General features: G+C 36.9%; 1 protein-coding gene across 3 annotated transcripts in view; it reads left to right on the forward strand.

Annotated features, from left to right (window-relative positions):
- Positions 1-14,166, forward strand: part of znf512 (zinc finger protein 512) — a 52,764-nt gene extending 38,598 nt beyond the window's left edge. For all 3 annotated transcript variants that reach the window (XM_072251406.1, XM_072251408.1, XM_072251407.1), the window contains 8 exons: positions 201-287; positions 855-953; positions 2,357-2,524; positions 3,791-3,985; positions 6,097-6,198; positions 7,858-7,920; positions 10,058-10,156; positions 11,967-14,166. In XM_072251406.1, the coding sequence (XP_072107507.1) occupies positions 201-287; positions 855-953; positions 2,357-2,524; positions 3,791-3,985; positions 6,097-6,198; positions 7,858-7,920; positions 10,058-10,156; positions 11,967-12,275 (1,122 nt within the window). In that variant the 3' untranslated portion in view covers positions 12,276-14,166. The remainder of the gene's footprint in view (positions 1-200; positions 288-854; positions 954-2,356; positions 2,525-3,790; positions 3,986-6,096; positions 6,199-7,857; positions 7,921-10,057; positions 10,157-11,966) is intronic.
- The last annotated feature ends 3,849 nt before the right edge of the window (positions 14,167-18,015 follow it).

An 18,015-nucleotide genomic window follows, 5' to 3' on the forward strand; every position in this document is an offset into this window, starting at 1 on the left:
AAAGGTGTGTGAAAATCATTGCAGTTTTTATCTGCTAAGCATTTGACAAATGTTATTGCCTAAAATTGTATTGTAAAGAACACTTTAAAAAGTTGTCATCTTTCTGTTTTAAACTGGCATACTCTACTTGCATTAATAACAATGAAATAAAGTAACAGAAATCTGGGATTCCATTCTAAGACTGACTTCTTTTCATCTAGGAACCATTTGTATGCCAACACTGTGGAAAACAGTTGAAATCTTTAGCAGGGCTCAAGTATCATTTAATGGCAGACCATAACAATATGGTAAGATAGTTAAAATCTAAACTGAACTTTGTTTGCTGTGGCAACGCATCACAGAGCCAAAAGGCTCTCCTGTTCCTTTTTCTTGGACTAGAATTATATTTGTGGGTTATGATCAGGAGATGTTGCTGGACATCTGAGATGTTCCTATCTATTTGTCAGAAAAGCACATATTCAAGCTAGCCATTTCTGCCAGTTCATATTCTGGATTTTGATCTGGTAGCAGGTGATTAATTTTAAACACTTAAAGAAATGAATAGCAGAGTGTTAAAGTTTGAAAACTTGTGAAAGTCAACCTCATGAGTTTAAAAAAACATCATTATGTCAGAGTTTGTCATTTATGGTAGTCATCTTTCAATCCATCGCTCACCATGTAATCTCCCTGTGGTGTACGCTCCATGTTCTTTGCACAGTTTTGATTTGGTGGTTGACGTCTGTATGTATGTAGTGGTATGATGGCATTTTGTCATTGCTGGGCAAACTAGTGGCATCCAGGATTCTGCCTGGATTGTTATTTGACATCAACAAAGTTTGCAAATATACTTACAATTTTTTTCAATTTCTTTTCAGCCACTTTTGAAAGATGGGGATGTGGTTGATGAGCAGACTGATAGAGAAAGACTTCGAAAGGTTTTGAGGAGAATGGGGAGATTGAAGTGTCTCCGTGAGGTAAGGGTAGAAAATGAACTTACTGATTTTGACTTCTTGGAAGTTGATTTAAGAAGAAAATGTGAATACACTAAAAATATTGCTTAAGGGATTACATTTAAAACAAATATAATGAATTATGAAGTATTTTATTTCTGTATGAGAGCAATGGGTCTTTGTATCAGGTTGTCCCACTGGTATACAGTAGCATTGTGATTATGCTACTGCTTTAATATCCCGGAGTCAGTTGATCTGCAGACTCAAATTGAAATCCCATCCTCTGGGTAATTTAAATTTAAACGGAAATTAAACAGCCTAAAGTAGGAATGCTAACCATGAAGGTAGCACACTGCAATATTGGCTTACTTATGTCCTTCACTTTGGTCTGCATCTAGCTCTCAACATACCGATTTAATTGATTCTTACTAGCCCAACAAAAACAGTTATGAATAGAAAATAAACGCAACCCTTGCCAGCAATGGAATGAATAAATAAAAAGTAATGATTCAGATCTCTTTATGTTCAGCCCAACATATAAATATTTAAAGTGTCATTACTTATTTGTGTATGAGCTTGTAAACTAGTTAGCTGTGGCGTTATAGCTACAGATAGAACTTACTTTTAGTGGAAGTGTAAGAAAGTTACCAGAAGGTATTTTAAGATGTTAGTTTTGCTCAGCCCTTTTTACTGTGCCTGTAAGATATTTTACTTTTGATCAAACTATGATACTGCATCTGAAATGAGATGCAACTGATTTGTAATGTTTAAAAATCAATGTACCTGATGGAATAGAGGCCATTATGGATAAGTTTCTCAAGTAGCTTTGTTCTTTGCAGATGTGTCTTGAAATCTGGAATAATTTTCATACTTTGTATATTGAGATTTTGAATAAAGTCTGTTGAATATAATGTGATCTCTTGAAGTGACATCAGTCTTAATTGAGTGTGCATGAAATGACTGACAGAATAATGAATGAGTTGGACACATTTCTTCAAGTTCTATGGTAACCTGAGGTGTATAAGATGATGAGGGGCATTGATCGTGTGGATAGCCAGAGGCTTTTTCCCAGGGCTGAAATGGCTAACATGAGGGGGCATAGTTTTAAGGTGCTTGGAAATAGGTACCGAAGGGATGTCAGGGGTAGGTTTTTCACACAGAGAGTAGTGGGTGCGTGGAATGCACAGCCAGTGGCGGTGATGGAAGTGGATACAATAGGGGCCTTTAAGAGCCTCTTAGATAGGTACATGGAGCTTAGAAGAACAGAGGGCAACGTGCTATGGAAATTCTAGATTAGGTTACATGGTCGGCACAACATTGTGGGCCGAAGGTCCTGTAATGTGCTGTAAATTTCTATGTTCTAATGATGCCGTCTTCTTTCATTGAGCTCCACTAAATTACTAATGTTGTATCTTTATGATATTCAGGATTGTTCTGCCAGCTTTACTAGTATAATGGGTTACCTCTATCATTTGAAAAAGTGTGGCAAAGAAGAATCAGAATTATTGAAACAATTATTTAAATGCCAACACTGTGGAAAGCTGTACAAGTCGAAAGCAGGTCTGGATTATCACTTGAAATCAGAGCATGCACCGGTAATCAAAATTTCTACAAAAGCTATTCTCATGTTTGCATAGTTGCCAGTCTTGGACCATAGACTTGCATTGCTATAACCATTACTGCAAAAATACTAAAAATGTTTATTAGATACCTAATCATTATCTCATTGGTAGTTCAGATTGATGGTGATTAATAAAATCTACACAATACTGTGCTAAAGTCTTAGGCACATATATAGCTAGGGTGCCCAAGACTTTTGCACAGTACTGAACTTGATATTTTCTCTCTCCCTTTTTGCCATTTTCATCTTGCATTTGTGTGGATTTAAATTAACTGGTACAAGATATCATTTGCACATTGTTAGTAATGTGCCATAACACACAATTTTGAATTTCATCTGGACTTTATAGTGCACAGAACGGTACATCACAGAAACAGGTCTTTCAATTGACCAAGTCTGCACAGAACACAATGCCAAATTAAACAATCTCTTCTACCTGTACGTGATCCATACCCTTCCATTCTCTGCATATTCATGTATCTATCAAATAATCTCTTTAAAATGTCATTATCATATCTGTTTCTTCCACCACCACTGATGGTCCATTCCAGGCAACTACTACTACCGTGTGTATAAAACCAAACTTGCATCAGACACCTCCTTTAAACTATCCCTTTCTCACCTTAAATATATGTCCTCTGGTACGATGTTTTGTACCCTGGGAAAAAGATTCTGACTGTCTGTACTAGTATAATCAATGCCTCTCATGAACTTTTATCAAGTCTGCTCTCAGCCTCCAACACTGCAGATAAAACAATCCAAGTTTGTCCAATCTCTCCTTGTAACTGATCCTCTAACCCAGGTAACATCCAAGTAAACCTCCTTTGCACCTTTTCCGAAGTCCCCACATCCTTCCTGAAATGGGGCAACCAGAAATGTGCTGTTTAACTAAGGTGCAACATGACTTCCTTAATGCTTGAACTAATGATGTCAAATATGACATATTTCTTCTTTCCCACTCTATCTACTTGCATGGACACTTTTCAGTGAGCTATATGTTTGCACCCAAGATCTCTTGTTTGATATTAGAAATACTGAGTTAAAGGCATTCCCTTCATAATTCCCATCATTGTTACCTACCTAGCTGGGCAATTAGATTCACTATAGGCTAATTTGCTCTAACCAAGATTTGCAGTCCAGTTGTTATGAAATATGATTTCTTTAGTACAGTGTTGACAACTGTTAGAATCCACAATCTCTGGTGGTCAACTATTGCATGCGTTTGTGTCTCATTGACTAGTCTCCAGAAACTACAGATGATGAGGCTGCTGAAAAAGAAAGTGAACCAGAAGTGGAAAGAACGTCCACTGGAAGAGTACGAAGGAGCTCTGCCAAGCTAGCTGCATACCACCTGCATGAAATCGTGGCAGACGAACTTGCTCGGGAGTCACCTCGGAGGAAAATCCAACGTGACCTGGTACCAGATGACGATAAGGTAAAAATGATACAGCAAAGGCAAATATCCCTGCAGCTAACCATTTTGTTTTTTCTTTTAGGCAAGTGGGCCCATAGATACCCAGATCATTTACTCCTCAAGTCACATAACTAATTGTCTGTGTCAGTGGATGCATTGGTCATGATCTTTCAAGAATCACTTGATTCTGGCATTGGTCCCAGAGGACTGGAAGATTGCAAATGTCACTCCACTCTTAAAGAAGGAAGGAGGGCAAAAGAAAGGAAATTATAGGCCAGTTAGCCTAACCTCAGTGGTTGGGAAAGTGTTAGGAGTCCATTTCTAAGGATGAGGTTTTGGGGTACTTGGAGACTAATGAAAGTCAGTTTCTGTAAAGGGATATCTTACCTGACAAATCGGTTAGAGTTCTTTGAGGAAGTAACAAGCAAAGTAGACAAAGGAGAACTAGTGGATGTCATTTACTTGGATTTTCAGAAGGCACTTGATAAAGGTGCCACACACGAAGCTGCTTAACAAGATAAAATCCTATGCTGTTACAAGAAAGACACCGGCATGGATAGAGGAATGGCTGACAGGCAGGAAGCGGCGAGTAGGAATAAAAGGGGCTTTTTCTGGTTGGTTGCTCGTGACTAGTGGTGTTTTTCAGGTATTGTGTACTTTTCACATTGTTTGTCAATGATTTGGTAATGGAATTGATGGCTTTGTATTGCTTTGCAGCAGGACTTGGACGAATTGGAAGAATGGGCAAAAAAGTGGCAGATGGAATACAGTGTGTGATAATGCATTTTGGTAAGAGGAACAGTAGTGCAGACTATTATCTAAATGGGGAGAAGGGGTGCAGAGTGACTTAGGAGTCCTCTTGCAGGACTCCCAGAAGGTTAATTTGCAGGTTGAGTCTATGGTAAAGAAGGCAAATGCAATGTTGGCATTTATTTCAAGGGGAATAGAATATAAAAGCAAGGAGATAATGCTGAACCTTTATAAGACACTAGTCAGGCCACACTTGGAGTATTGTCAACAGTTTTGGGTCCTATTTCTGAGAAAGGATGTGTTGTCATTGGAGGGAGTCCAGAGGAGGTTCACAAGGATGATTCTGGGAATGAACGGGGTTAACATATGAGGAGTGTTTGACAGCTTTAGGCCTGTACTCACTGGAATTTAGAAGAATGCATGGGGATCTCATTGAAACCTACCAAATGTTAAAAGGACTAGATAGGGTGGATTGGAGAGGATGTTTCCTATGGTGTGGGTATCCAGAACTAGGGGCACAGTCTCAAAATTGAGGGACAATCTTTTAGAACAGAGGTAAGGAGGAATTTTGTTAAGCGAAGAGTAATGAATCTGTGGAATTCTCTTGCCACAGACTGCGATGGAGGCCAAGTTCGTGGGTATATTTAAGATGGAAATTGATCATTTTCTGATCGGTCAGGGCATCAAAGGATATGGCAAGAATGCAGGTGTTGGGGTAGGGTGGGATCTGGGATCAGCCATGATGGAATGGTGGAGCAGACTCAATGGGCTGAGTGGCCTAATTCTGTTCCTATGTCTTATTGTCCCAGTTAGACCACATGTTTTGATGAGCCACTGGTAAAGAATTGGAATAAAATACCATCATCCACACTGAGTTGCAGCGGCCACGTAGTTCGGAATAAATAATAGTATATTTTACATTTTTATTCCTGTGAATTGTGACTTGTTGAATTACTACATATGTTGAATTAGATTTGAAAATGTATAGGCATAATTTTATATGACAGTAAAATGTTAGGTTTGTAGATGTGCCTTATTTTCACATAGACTAAGTTTTGCTTAACATTAGTGTACTTGAGTCTTAACTTCTGTTTTTTTAAACAAGTAATATTGTTTCCTGCTAAATTGTACATTCTGTCTGGTCACAATTTTGTTTTAAAGTTTCTCCAGTATTTTTCAGAACAAAATTCTGAGAAAATGTGAGATAGAAGGTTACGATCTAGCTGCCTGTATGACAGTTGTGTTATAGTACCATACTGTATGTATATTGAAATTTGGCTCAATTATAATCATAGGAATCTAATTCCATTATCAAAACAAAATTCGCAACTTAGGAAAAATTTCTACCCTATGTGCGTTCGTAATTTTTGGCTTTTCTTTAGTTGAAGTACACACGGCCTGGCTTGCCTACATTCAGTCATGAAGTGCTTTGCAAGTGGAAGAATGAAATGAAAACCTATAAGAGAGTGCAATGCCCAAACAAGGTAAAAACAGCAACTACTTGTATACTTCAGTGTTGCCAGTTATGAAGAAATCACATTCTGACTTCATCGCACTTGTACCATTGGTATTAAAACTAAAATTCCTCCCCTACCCTCCTCCCTCACCCATGTTATCCACAATACAAACAGCTGTGCTTCTCATTTCAATTAATTAATGCATTTACTAAAGATAAAATATTAATTTAGTGGAATAAACTAGCTTACCAAACTATAGTCAATAGTTGTTTCTTTCACACATTTTGCCCGGTCATTTTGTTTCTTTGGACAACACTTCCTCATTTGATATTCTGAGTATTGATTGGAATGAGTTACTATTCAAAATTAGTGCATAAGAATTCATTTTCAATGCATTTGGAATTATTGTGAGTTACGCCTATGCTGTGGCTGTTTTATCTAGCAGTTCCCTCACAAGAATTCTATCGTTTTCCTGGTAATATAAAAATTAATCCATTTATTTATAATTGAGCAGTTACGATTTCTTTCAAGCAATTAACTTCTAAAATGATTTGTATCTGCAAATCAGTTTGGTAGAACATGAATTTGTAAAAATGAATGTTCTTTGTAATATATGTCCTGACAAACACATAATGCTATATTAGGTCAGAATGGATTCTGCTGCAAAGAGCTGGCTTTCTTGGTAAGTTTGTTTGTTTTACGCTCTGATTTAGTAATGGAATACAGAGTAGCCTGATTTAATTGATCTGCGTCCACAAACTTACATACAATGAAAATGATTCCCTTAATATTTGTGTCCCTCTCTGGTAGTCTTAATCACGAAACAAGGAAATACTTGTCCATACCTCCTACTCGATAATAAATGGTCTTAGCAATGTTGAGTACAAATAAGGGACCACTTTTTTGAGTAACCAATTTCAGTTAATGGCATAACCTTATACTGTGCATCTTTTTTGGTAGATGTGATCTTGTTGATAATTTTAACATTTATTCCAATCTAAGAGAAGTATTATGCTAAGATTATACAATTTCCACCCCAATAAATTTCTGTTAACAAATTTAAAAATAAACTACTAGGCATGCTACGGCATCATAATTTACTTTTTAGCAATTCATTCATGTAGGATGGTAGCTGTCCTGGAGAAGAGCAAGAAAAGTTGAGAAAGGCTACTGCATCAGTTCAGCTGATTGTTAAGTTTAACACAGGTGCATTGTTGGAATATGTAGTTAAGTATTAAGGTCACAGGTGGGGCATAAATTGTATTCAGGGTCTAAAGTAATACTTGTCTGCTTAGTGCTGTACTTTGTGGCTTCTTAGAGAAGGGGAGAGTGCCAGTTTGAGGAAAAAGTATAGTTTAACTTTAATTTGTTTGTTTACCATCTGGTGACTGATGCTTGAAGCAGAAAATTTGTGAACAGACAATCCCTTTACATTAGTCAACTATCGTAGTAAACAAATAATGGAACTGAAATAAAATCATTAGAGATACAACATTTCTGAGCTAAACTGAGTTTAGATCAGAAATTTCATATAGCCTGACACTTTCATTTTAGGAATGTATTTCTTGGGCATCCTTTGTGTTAACAGTGTACTTTAATCACAGAAAATTTAGATTACGTGGAACAGAAATTATCAAGCTTAGCAACATCATTTGTAATTGTATTTAACAGCTAATCTCTCTTTAGGATTGTGCTTCTTATTATACCAGCGTATCAGGATTGAAGGCTCATCTTGGTTCTTGTACAAGGGTAAGAACAACTTTCGATTTGATATCCACATTAGGATTTTAATCTCTTAGAGTTGGATGATCACTTACCAAAATGGTAAAGTGGAACACGAGCATTTTATTTTTTTAGAAAAAGGAGTGCAGTCAAACAAATTTTAAGTGAAGTTTGTTGTTCTCATCCACAATACAGTTTTAACATCTTGGAAAGTTTTATTTTTTTAGAAAAAGAAGTGCAGTCAAACAAATTTTAAGTGAACAACAGGAATTCTGCAGATGCTGGAAATTCAAGCAACACACATCGAAGTTGCTGGTGAACACAGCAGGCCAGGTGGCATCTCTAGGAAGAGTTACAGTCGACGTTTCAGGCCGAGACCCTTCGTCAGGACTAACTGAAGGAAGAGTTAGTAAGAGATTTGAAAGTGGGAGGGGGAGGGGGAGATCCAAAATGATAGAAGACAGGAGGGGGAGGGATGGAGCCAAGAGCTGGACAGGTGATTGACAAAGGGGATATGAGAGGATCATGGGACAGGAGGCCCAGGGAGAAGACGGGGGGGTGGGGTGGGGTGGGAACAGAGGATGGGCAATGGGTATAGTCAGAGGGACAGAGAGAGAAAAAGGAGAGTGAGAGAAAGAATGTGTGTATAAAAATAAGTAACAGATGGGGTACGAGGGGGAGGTGGGGCATTAGCGGAAGTTAGAGAAGTCAATGTTCATGCCATCCGGTTGGAGGCTACCCAGACGGAATATAAGGTGTTGTTCCTCCAACCTGAGTGTAGCTTCATCTTTACAGTAAAGGAGGCCGTGGATAGACATGTCAGAATGGGAATGGGATGTGGAATTACAATGTGTGGCCACTGGGAGATCCTGTTTTCTCTGGCGGACAGAGTGTAGGTGTTCAGCAAAGCGGTCTCCCAGTCTGCGTTGGATTTCACCAATATATAGAAGGCCACATCGGGAGCACCGGACGCAGTATATCACCCCAGCCGACAAGTGCTACACTGCCCTTACACTTCCTCCCTTACCACCATTCAGGGCCCCAGACAGTCCTTCCAGGTGAGGCAACAGTTCACCTGTGAGTCGGCTGGGGTGATATACTGCGTTTGGTGCTCCCGATGTGGCCTTCTATACATTGGTGAAATCCAACGCAGACTGGGAGACCGCTTTGCTGAACACCTACACTCTGTCCGCCAGAGAAAGCAGGATCTCCCAGTGGCCACACATTTTAATTCCACATCCCATTCCCATTCTGACATGTCTATCCACGGCCTCCTCTACTGTAAAGATGAAGCCACACTCAGGTTGGAGGAACAACACCTTATATTCCGTCTGGGTAGCCTCCAACCTGATGGCATGAACATTGACTTCTCTTAACTTCTGCTAATGCCCCACCTCCCCCTCGTACCCCATCCGTTATTTATTTTTATACACACATTCTTTCTCTCACTCTCCTTTTTCTCCCTCTGTCCCTCTGACTATACCCCTTGCCCATCCTCTGTTCCCCCCCAGCCTCCCCCTTGTCTTTCTCCCTGGGCCTCCTGTCCCATGATCCTCTCATATCCCCTTTGCCAATCATCTGTCCAGCTCTAGGCTCCATCCCTCCCCCTCCTGTCTTCTCCTATCATTTTGGATCTCACCCTCCCCCTCCCACTTTCAAATCTCTTACTAACTCTTCCTTCAGTTAGTCCTGACGAAGGGTCTCGGCCTGAAACGTCGACTGTACCTCTTCATAGAAATTTTAAGTGAAGTTTATTGTTCTCATCCACAATGCAGTTTTAACAACTTGGAAGTCACATGACAAGGGAGTTCGTAGACAGACACACTCAGTGATGACAGAGTGAGCTTAGCATTAGGCTGGTTAAATAATGGATCGAAGAAACTTTTCTCCCTCTGCAACTATCTGTGTTGATGCCACTTCTGGTCCATTGATGCTACCTTCAACCTCATCAGTCTGCCCTGCTCTCTCTTAAGTAGCTGTCCTACAAGAACAGGGTTTAATTTTTTTTTGCTGACTAAGTCAAATTCAATTGACATCATTCTACTCTCTTTAGTCTCATGTCTCATCCTTAGGGACAAAGCAGATTGTACTAAATCCCTCATTGGGATGTTTCAGGTCAGGACACTTGTTCATTAACTACTTGGTTGTTTCTTTAAACCACCAGGGGGAGTATGTGGCTGGAAAGTACAAATGCCTGATATGTGAAAAGGAATTCAGCTCTGAGAGTGGAGTAAAGTATCATATTAACAATGTACACTTTGAGGTAAAAAGAACTTACCATTGTCTGAATTGTTTTGATAACCAGCATTTTCTTCACCTAAATTGTCAATTTCTGAATAGCCCAGGGATTTGTATTAAGTAATAATACATGTATGTGCATAATGCAGGATAACAGTATAATTCCAGTTTCAGAAATAAATGCTAACATAACTGAGGACTTGGAAGAGTTTTTTTTTCATCCCTTCCTTCAGGATGAGTGGTAGAGCTATATTTATATTCAGTGCTCAACCATGTTTGAATTTATGTTTCAAGGCAAAATATTGTAGTAATTGGAAATTTTAAAAAAATGTTAGAAACAGTGAATATATTGAAATGTGTTGGTGGAGAGAGAAACAGTTAATTGGAGATGGCAAATGTTTTAATGTGGATTTTAGGGATGTGATGATTTTAGAGGATAAGTACAAGGTTTTTAAATTATTTTGGCTTTATTTTAAATCTTTTATTTGGTTCTAGTTAATATCTTTTAAAATGTTTAATTCTCATTTTCAAACTATTTGCTTAAATTTTTATATTTTTATAGATATCTGAATGACATTTTAAGACAACTAAATCAAATGTACATTTTATGTACAGCTTTGCTGCGTGCTAGCTTTAGGAGATGAATTATACCGACCCAACATTTTAAGCCAGTATTCATTTTGCAGAAATAGTAAAGCTGAACAGGCTTTAATCAAGAACTGTCAAAATCCTTCAGCAGTTATGAAGAAAGTTAATTGACATGACGATGAACCTGATCCTCAGTTTAAAACTCCTAAATTCATTCGGAAGTACTGCCTTTTATCTATTTAACTGGCCAGAAACTATAGACTCTTAAACATGGGATGAAATCCAACCTGCTGCTTCATTTAAGTATTGGCTGCAGGGCACCTCTGCAGTGCTATGGTCTGATCCTAGGGCCGAACAATGGAACACTAACTTTCTTGGATTGCATACCACTTGGGCACAGAAAATATATTCCCATTCTAGGTACATAAATTTAACAGGAAGAAACAGTTGGCCACATAAATGTACATAGAAATTAATACTTCTTTTAAATTCAGCTAATTTAAATACATTTATTTAAGGTGTGTTTATAAAATTCTGGTGGTTTAATAAACTTAATTTTAATTTGTAAATTAGTTTTTATTTTTCTATACTGTTTCAATGTTTGGAATACCTGTAAATAACATTGACCTTTGCAAGATTCAGTTATCATTCCAGCTTTGACAGTCCTGATTCTGAATGCAGGGCCTCATCTACTATCAGTCTCCTGGGTAAACATGACTTTTCTGCTTGGAGAGGATCTACTTTGTCTTGGGCCTCTCGGATCAGCTGAGTAATGGCCTCTCAGCGGAAAACGATACCCGAGAGATTGATGCAAGAAAGAGCTTGCATAGAGGGTCAGTGGAAGATTACATCCAACTATCCCCCCAACTCTTAGATTTGTTTCTCTTTTCACATGGTGTCTGAACTGCTGATATTGCTGTATTTTCAATTTTTATTCTGGATTTTATATTCTGTTTTAAAAGTTTTCTTTCACAGCTGAATAATTCCTTCAAGCCTGTATCTGAAATATGGAAATTATATCCAGAAATGAGATAAAGGATGTGAATTATAATTTAACTCTTACAAATGAATCTTTTTGGAGGAGTTGCATTGAATAGCAGAACACTAATAATTTTTGATGGTGAATCAAAAGGTTGTAAAAACTAGTGAATTTATTTCATGATTTATGTACAATTGATGGTCAGTAAATTGATGATTATTAATATTTTGGTGCTTACCACGTTCTGCTGATTTATTTTCACATTCAGGAGTGGTTTCTTCCTACTTCCAAGGCGGCTAAAGAATTCAAACCCTTGATGAAAATAACCAAAAAACAACCTGCAACATCAAACAAGAAAAAATCATCTGCAAAAGTTAGCAAGAAACAAAGTGCCCAAATAGTATCAGTGAATGAAGTTTCTTATCTCAAAAAGGTGTGTGAACCTTCAAGAGAATCTGATCAGTACAGGTTCACTGATAGTGAAGAAGATGAGGACGAGCAAGAAAATATAGGGAGCTGGCGCCTTAAAAGGCCGAGTGCAAAAGCTGAATTAAAGACCGATCTTTCCAGGAAATAAGCAAAACTGGAAATTAAGATACCGAACAATTTGTGTAGCTTTACAGTAAGAAACAAAACAAGTGAAGGGCATTGATTAAAACCTAGCAAGTCTTTAGATATAATTTGAAGTTTTTTGTCTACAATGTTTTTTTAATTTTTAAATTGTGCCCTTATCCCCATTATTGGATATAAGCAATTAGTTTGTACCAGATCAATTTATTGGGCACAAGATCGGAAAAAGAAACTAAAAATACTTCCAAATTGTAAATGTAGACTTAGTAAATAATGTTAATGTGGCTTTCTGTAAAGTAGATTTCCTCCTTGGATGTCCTTAATAGTTGTAGTTTAATGTCCACGTAATGGAATATAGTGCTATTTTTTTGGAAGGGAAAAAAATTATCACAAGGTTATCTTCACCTTTGTATAATTATGAACGAAGTTTGTTGGTTTAAAAAAATACAGTGGGTTATGTGTTCAGCATTTGTCCACTAATGGCTTAGAAAGAGCTAAGTGTCACTGGTGCTGTGTTTTAGCAAAGGTGAGGTTACTTTGTAAATTGCTGCTTTGTGCAAGGGAAGAATTCAGACTAGATATTCCAGTTTGACTGAACACCACTTATTTAGACAGAGATGGGGGTTGGGGTGGCTAATAGTGGAGAAATTTGTGTTTATTCGTTAGCGCTAAGCATGTGTATGGTCATCAGTCCTCCCTACATATGGGTCCATATGTCGTGAATGTGTCAAGGTGAGCTGTCAGATGTGTTTAACGCTACCGACCAAAGCCAGATTTCTTATCAACATCTCTATTTAATAAAAAGCATTTTTGTGATAAATTTTAAATTTTAGAAATGTCTTCTTGCAGTGATTAGTTACTAAATTTGTGCTCATTGTAATGCCTTAAGTCTTCAGGGTTCATGATGGGGAAAAAACAGATCAACGTGTTTTTATTTTGACATTTTTTCCTACAAGAAGAAATTGTTGATTTTCAGTAGTTTTGTTGGGTCACTGGTAACGTTTCAAAAAAAGCAAGAAAATATTACAACCTTGAAAGTAGTAATACATACACTATACTAAATGCATTAATTTGGCCTGCTTTATCCAGTTGTCATCTATGAGGGTATATAAAATTATCAGTATTACAATATCCTCTTTATTTCACTTGACATGTATACCTCAAAACTCCTGATTAGTGAAGAATAAAACTTCTTATTTCACTGTTCTCTGCTATTTTTAGGATAAGTAGATGTAAGATACATCGTTTTCTTAAAAAAAACTGAAGTTGTTCCATTTGGTGTGTATGATATTGAAACAGTGGTAGTTTAAGCTGTATTGAGTTCTGAGGAATCAAATATGACATACAGATAATTGGATCACAAAAGAATATGCTTTTTGATATGAAATGGTGTTCATTATTTACAGTGTGGAATTTTCACATCACATGGCAAAGCAGGTGTTTCTAGTAAAAATCCTTTTACCAAATTCTCATTTTTAGTGTTAGCTTTGGCGATGCCAAGAGAAAAAATTAAACAATGTTGTTAAATTCACATTAAAAGTGGATCTTTAACATACCTGCATTTCTAGTGTCAAAATAAATATATTTCATTGCCTTGATATTTCCTTACTGACTTCAGTGACTTTTTTTTCATTAAGGGACCTCATTAAAGTACACCAACCTATTACCTATGCTCATTTTTCTTTTGCACTCTATTAATGCAGTTTTTTAAGTTTTGAGAGGAGAGCTGTTAACACCATGTTCTTGAGTGTTGGCAGAGATGATGCAATCTGTTAAAGCAAAAATTAATTTTATGGTGCTGAATTAGACTGAATTTTTTATGGTTGTTTACATGACCCTCAAAAGCAAAACAAAAAGCAACATTTGATTACATGCATTAAAATTAGTTTTTAAATCTTTGTATTCTGATTGAGTTTTATCATTTACAATGTTGAAACCATAATAAACAGGTATGATATTGAAATGTATGTTTAAGGCCTCCAATCGTAATTCTTACTTCCCTTCGAAGCTGCTGAGACAATAATTTGCTGTTAAATATAATCTTCTAACATAACACATATGGGCCACTGTATCCATACTGTTAAGCACCTCTCCTGCACTGATCTGCTGCCCACCTACACGCAAGGGCATTAACAGTAACCAATTAACCTACCAACTAGCACATGTTTGGGAACTACAGCATGAGGGAAACCCACATGATCATCAAATATGCAAACTCCATGCCATTTGGCACCCAAGGTCAGGACCCTGTTTGGACCATTGGAGCTGCATTTGGACAAACACTCACAAGGTAAGTAGTAGACTTTAAGGAGCACCTTGAAAAGGTAGGGATGAATTTTGAGAGCCAGTATTGGTGAGAAAGGAGAGTTCTAAAGTCATGGTCCAATTTCATGAAGACAAAGCTAAAAATGATGGCATTTTGGAAATTGAGTGTAATCACAACTTTTAAATTGGTATCATTGTAATCTGGACAGTAGTGTTCCTTTTTGATTGACCTTTCTTAACCTAGAAGCTGTATATTATTTTGTGGTACCAGTGCTCTGAGTAAGCACTCAGAGTGTATTGGGTGTATTTAAGGCAGAGATAGATAGGATCTTGATTAGCCAGGGCATCAAAGGGTATGGGGTGAAAGCAGAGGAGTGGGGATGACTGGAAGAATTGGATCAGCCCATGATTGAATGGTGAAGCAGACTCAATGGGCCAAATGGCCTACTTCTGCTCCTATATCTTATGGTCCAATTCAGCACATTTGCAGGTAAGCATCTCCTTTTAAAATATAGCAGTATTCAAAGGTTTGGTATTATCAGTGCTCCAAGCTACATTTTTTTAAAAAATGTGGCTAATGCACAAATACAAATGACAGCAAATCGATTATTTTAGACATGTTCACTCAGCAATGTGAATATGAAATTCTCAACCTAAGACATTAATTGTTGAGCCTCAGTCTTGGATGTACTCAGTTTTTAGAAACCAGATAAACCAATAATTTGTGGGAATAGAATGGGGAAATCCTGTTTAGGTAAAAGTTTGGCAATGATTTTATTGAACTGCCTAATCACACTGAATTTCTTACAGACATGTCTTCAGTCACTCGTTCTTTCTAAGTTAACAGAGGTAAATGAATGCAAAATTTTGTGATGTAGCTTTAACTGAATGCTAACCTTGGAACCGGTGTAGTAGTTTTATTGTTACTTTTTTTTATTTTGGTAAAGCCAATAAATACAAAGTTAAATTAGTTATGAGTTGGTGCTTTTTTACATAAGATAAAAACCACATTAAAAGCTCTTCCTGCCCATTTTGTTTTAAGCACAATATTTTATCTAGAATCAGTTTAATTTCAGTTATTGCATTTTATTCTTTGATGCTAAAAGCACTATACTACAATCTTAAATGACATTGAAGGTACTAATGTTATCTTCCATCTCAACAATCTGCTTCCATTGAGCTTATGTACATATAATCTCATATTTATATAAATATAGGTTTACAATTTAATGTATTTTATTTTCATTTCTTTATTGAAAAAGACAAATTTTACTTTTTTATTTTGCTGATATTGTTTTTGATCATCTTAGTGACGGAGACAGTTTCATTTAAGTAATAATGATTCTGAAAATATATGCTTTGGTGCATGTAGCAATCAACGTACCCATGACAGCTTGGGTGCTGTTGCTAGCATGTTCATACATTTACTCCCTAGCCCGGGATTCATTCCCTTATTGTCGAATTTATTACCACACTATTTTTACCCACCAAATAGTTTCCATCGATTTTACAAGGATTATCTGATTCTGTGGAACTGCATTCACACCTATATGCTAATAACAATTAAAAATTTGACTGTAACCACAAAATGTGAAAGTGAGTTTGTTTCGGAGAGTTCTGATTTTGTATGGGTGAAGTAGAGGCAAGAGCAGATATTCAATGAAAAACTTGTACTGAATATAAAGTATTCAAAATGTGATAAGCAGAGCAGAAGTATTGAACAGTATTTCAGCTCCAACTATTCAGTATCTTATTTTTTTAAATTTCCCTACTTTGTTCTCAACTACATTTCCTATCCTTAGAATTCTTCAGTGCACTAAATAAAGATGGCACCAACTCATGGTCATTCTCAAAGATAACATGTAAGGTTTGAACCTTTAGCTACAGTTAATTCCAGACTTGATTCAAAAATGTGCTCTCGTTTCTAAGAAAACTTGTTGCATTCATGCAGGAGCAAAATGAAGACATAAAATTGATTGAAATTAAATTGTAATTTGATTGCAGATGTTACATTTTTTTAAACCAGAAGTGACTATTGATGAATTTACTTGCCAGCAAATTACTAAGCTCTGAAATAAGAATGTAAAATTGAGTGGCATAGTCAGTCTTTTTCTGTGAGTAGAAATATCAAATGCTAGGGGGCAAGCTTTAAAGTGAGAGAGGAAATGTTTAAGGGAGATTTTATGAGGCATCTTTTTTATTTTACGCAGAGAATGGTAGGTGCCTGGAACATACTGCTAGGGGGAGTGGTGGAAGTAGAAGCAATGGCAATAAGAGGCATTTAGTAAAACACAAGAACGGGCAGGGATTGGAGAACATAGACCATGTGCTGGCAGATGGGATTAGTTTGGACTGGCATCTTGGTCAGCACAGACATTGTGGGCCTGATCTTGTACTATTCTGTTCTATGCTTTATCTATTCCATGAAATGATTCAGTGGGCTCTCGGACCTTCATCTGAAATTTCTGCCTTCACGAATTTAACAATGAGATTAACACATTCCCAAATGATAGGTTAAAAGGCTAGTGGAGAATTTCCATTGATACAACAGAAAGGTTATTTATTTACTGTGTTATTGCTAAATAAGTAACAATTAAACAAAAATCAATAAAGTTTCAAAGAAGTACATTGTAATGGCAATGTTTATCATTGCATGTGAAGTAAACTTCCGGCTTAGAATAAAGGATCTTATGAGCTTAAGCTGAATAGTTATGTTAACTCTCTGACTGCATTTTCTAGAAGTAATTTTTAGAGATTTCCTTAATTCTTCAAGACACAATGTCATTCAGCCAATCAAGACCATGCTGGCTCATGGGACATAACAATCAATCTAATTTGCCTCCATTTAGCTCTCGGTAATGTATCTATTTCTAATGCCTATGTATGCCTGATACTTCCGCTACCCACCTAAACAAGAGGCAATCTTCCATTGTCAGTTAGCCTATCAGTATGTCTAGGAAATCAGAGCACCTGGTAACAAGTCGACAAAGGAAGAATCTGCAAGTTCCATAAATGCACTACTTTATAACAAATCACCTGCAGCTTCTGATAAGTGCTGTAATTAAGAAATTCGTTTGTAATTTGTACAGGGAGGATGAGAGTAAGATTGTAGGATGAGGAAGTGAACACTTCTGGAATACTTCGACAGCAAATCTCTTTTTGGAGAATGCTGTATTTATGTTACGTTCCACTTCTTGGTAGTAAAAGCCAAGTATGAAGTTGCCTGGAGCTGCTTTAGAAATTGTTGGCTTTGATCTTTGCAAGCTTCTTGATTAAACATTGATGTCTGATCACTTGTTTATGTATAACTTTATTGTCGCCAAACAATTGATACTAGAGCGTACAATCATCACAGCGATATTTGATTCTGTGCTTCGCGCTCCCTGGAGTACAAATAGATAGTAAATACAATAAAAATTTAAATTATAAATCATAAATAAAAAATAGAAAAGGGAAAGTAAGGTAGTGCAAAAAAAAACCGA

This window comes from Mobula birostris, chromosome 2 (genome assembly GCF_030028105.1).
Source record: "Mobula birostris isolate sMobBir1 chromosome 2, sMobBir1.hap1, whole genome shotgun sequence".
NCBI classification, from domain to species: Eukaryota; Metazoa; Chordata; class Chondrichthyes; order Myliobatiformes; family Myliobatidae; genus Mobula; species Mobula birostris.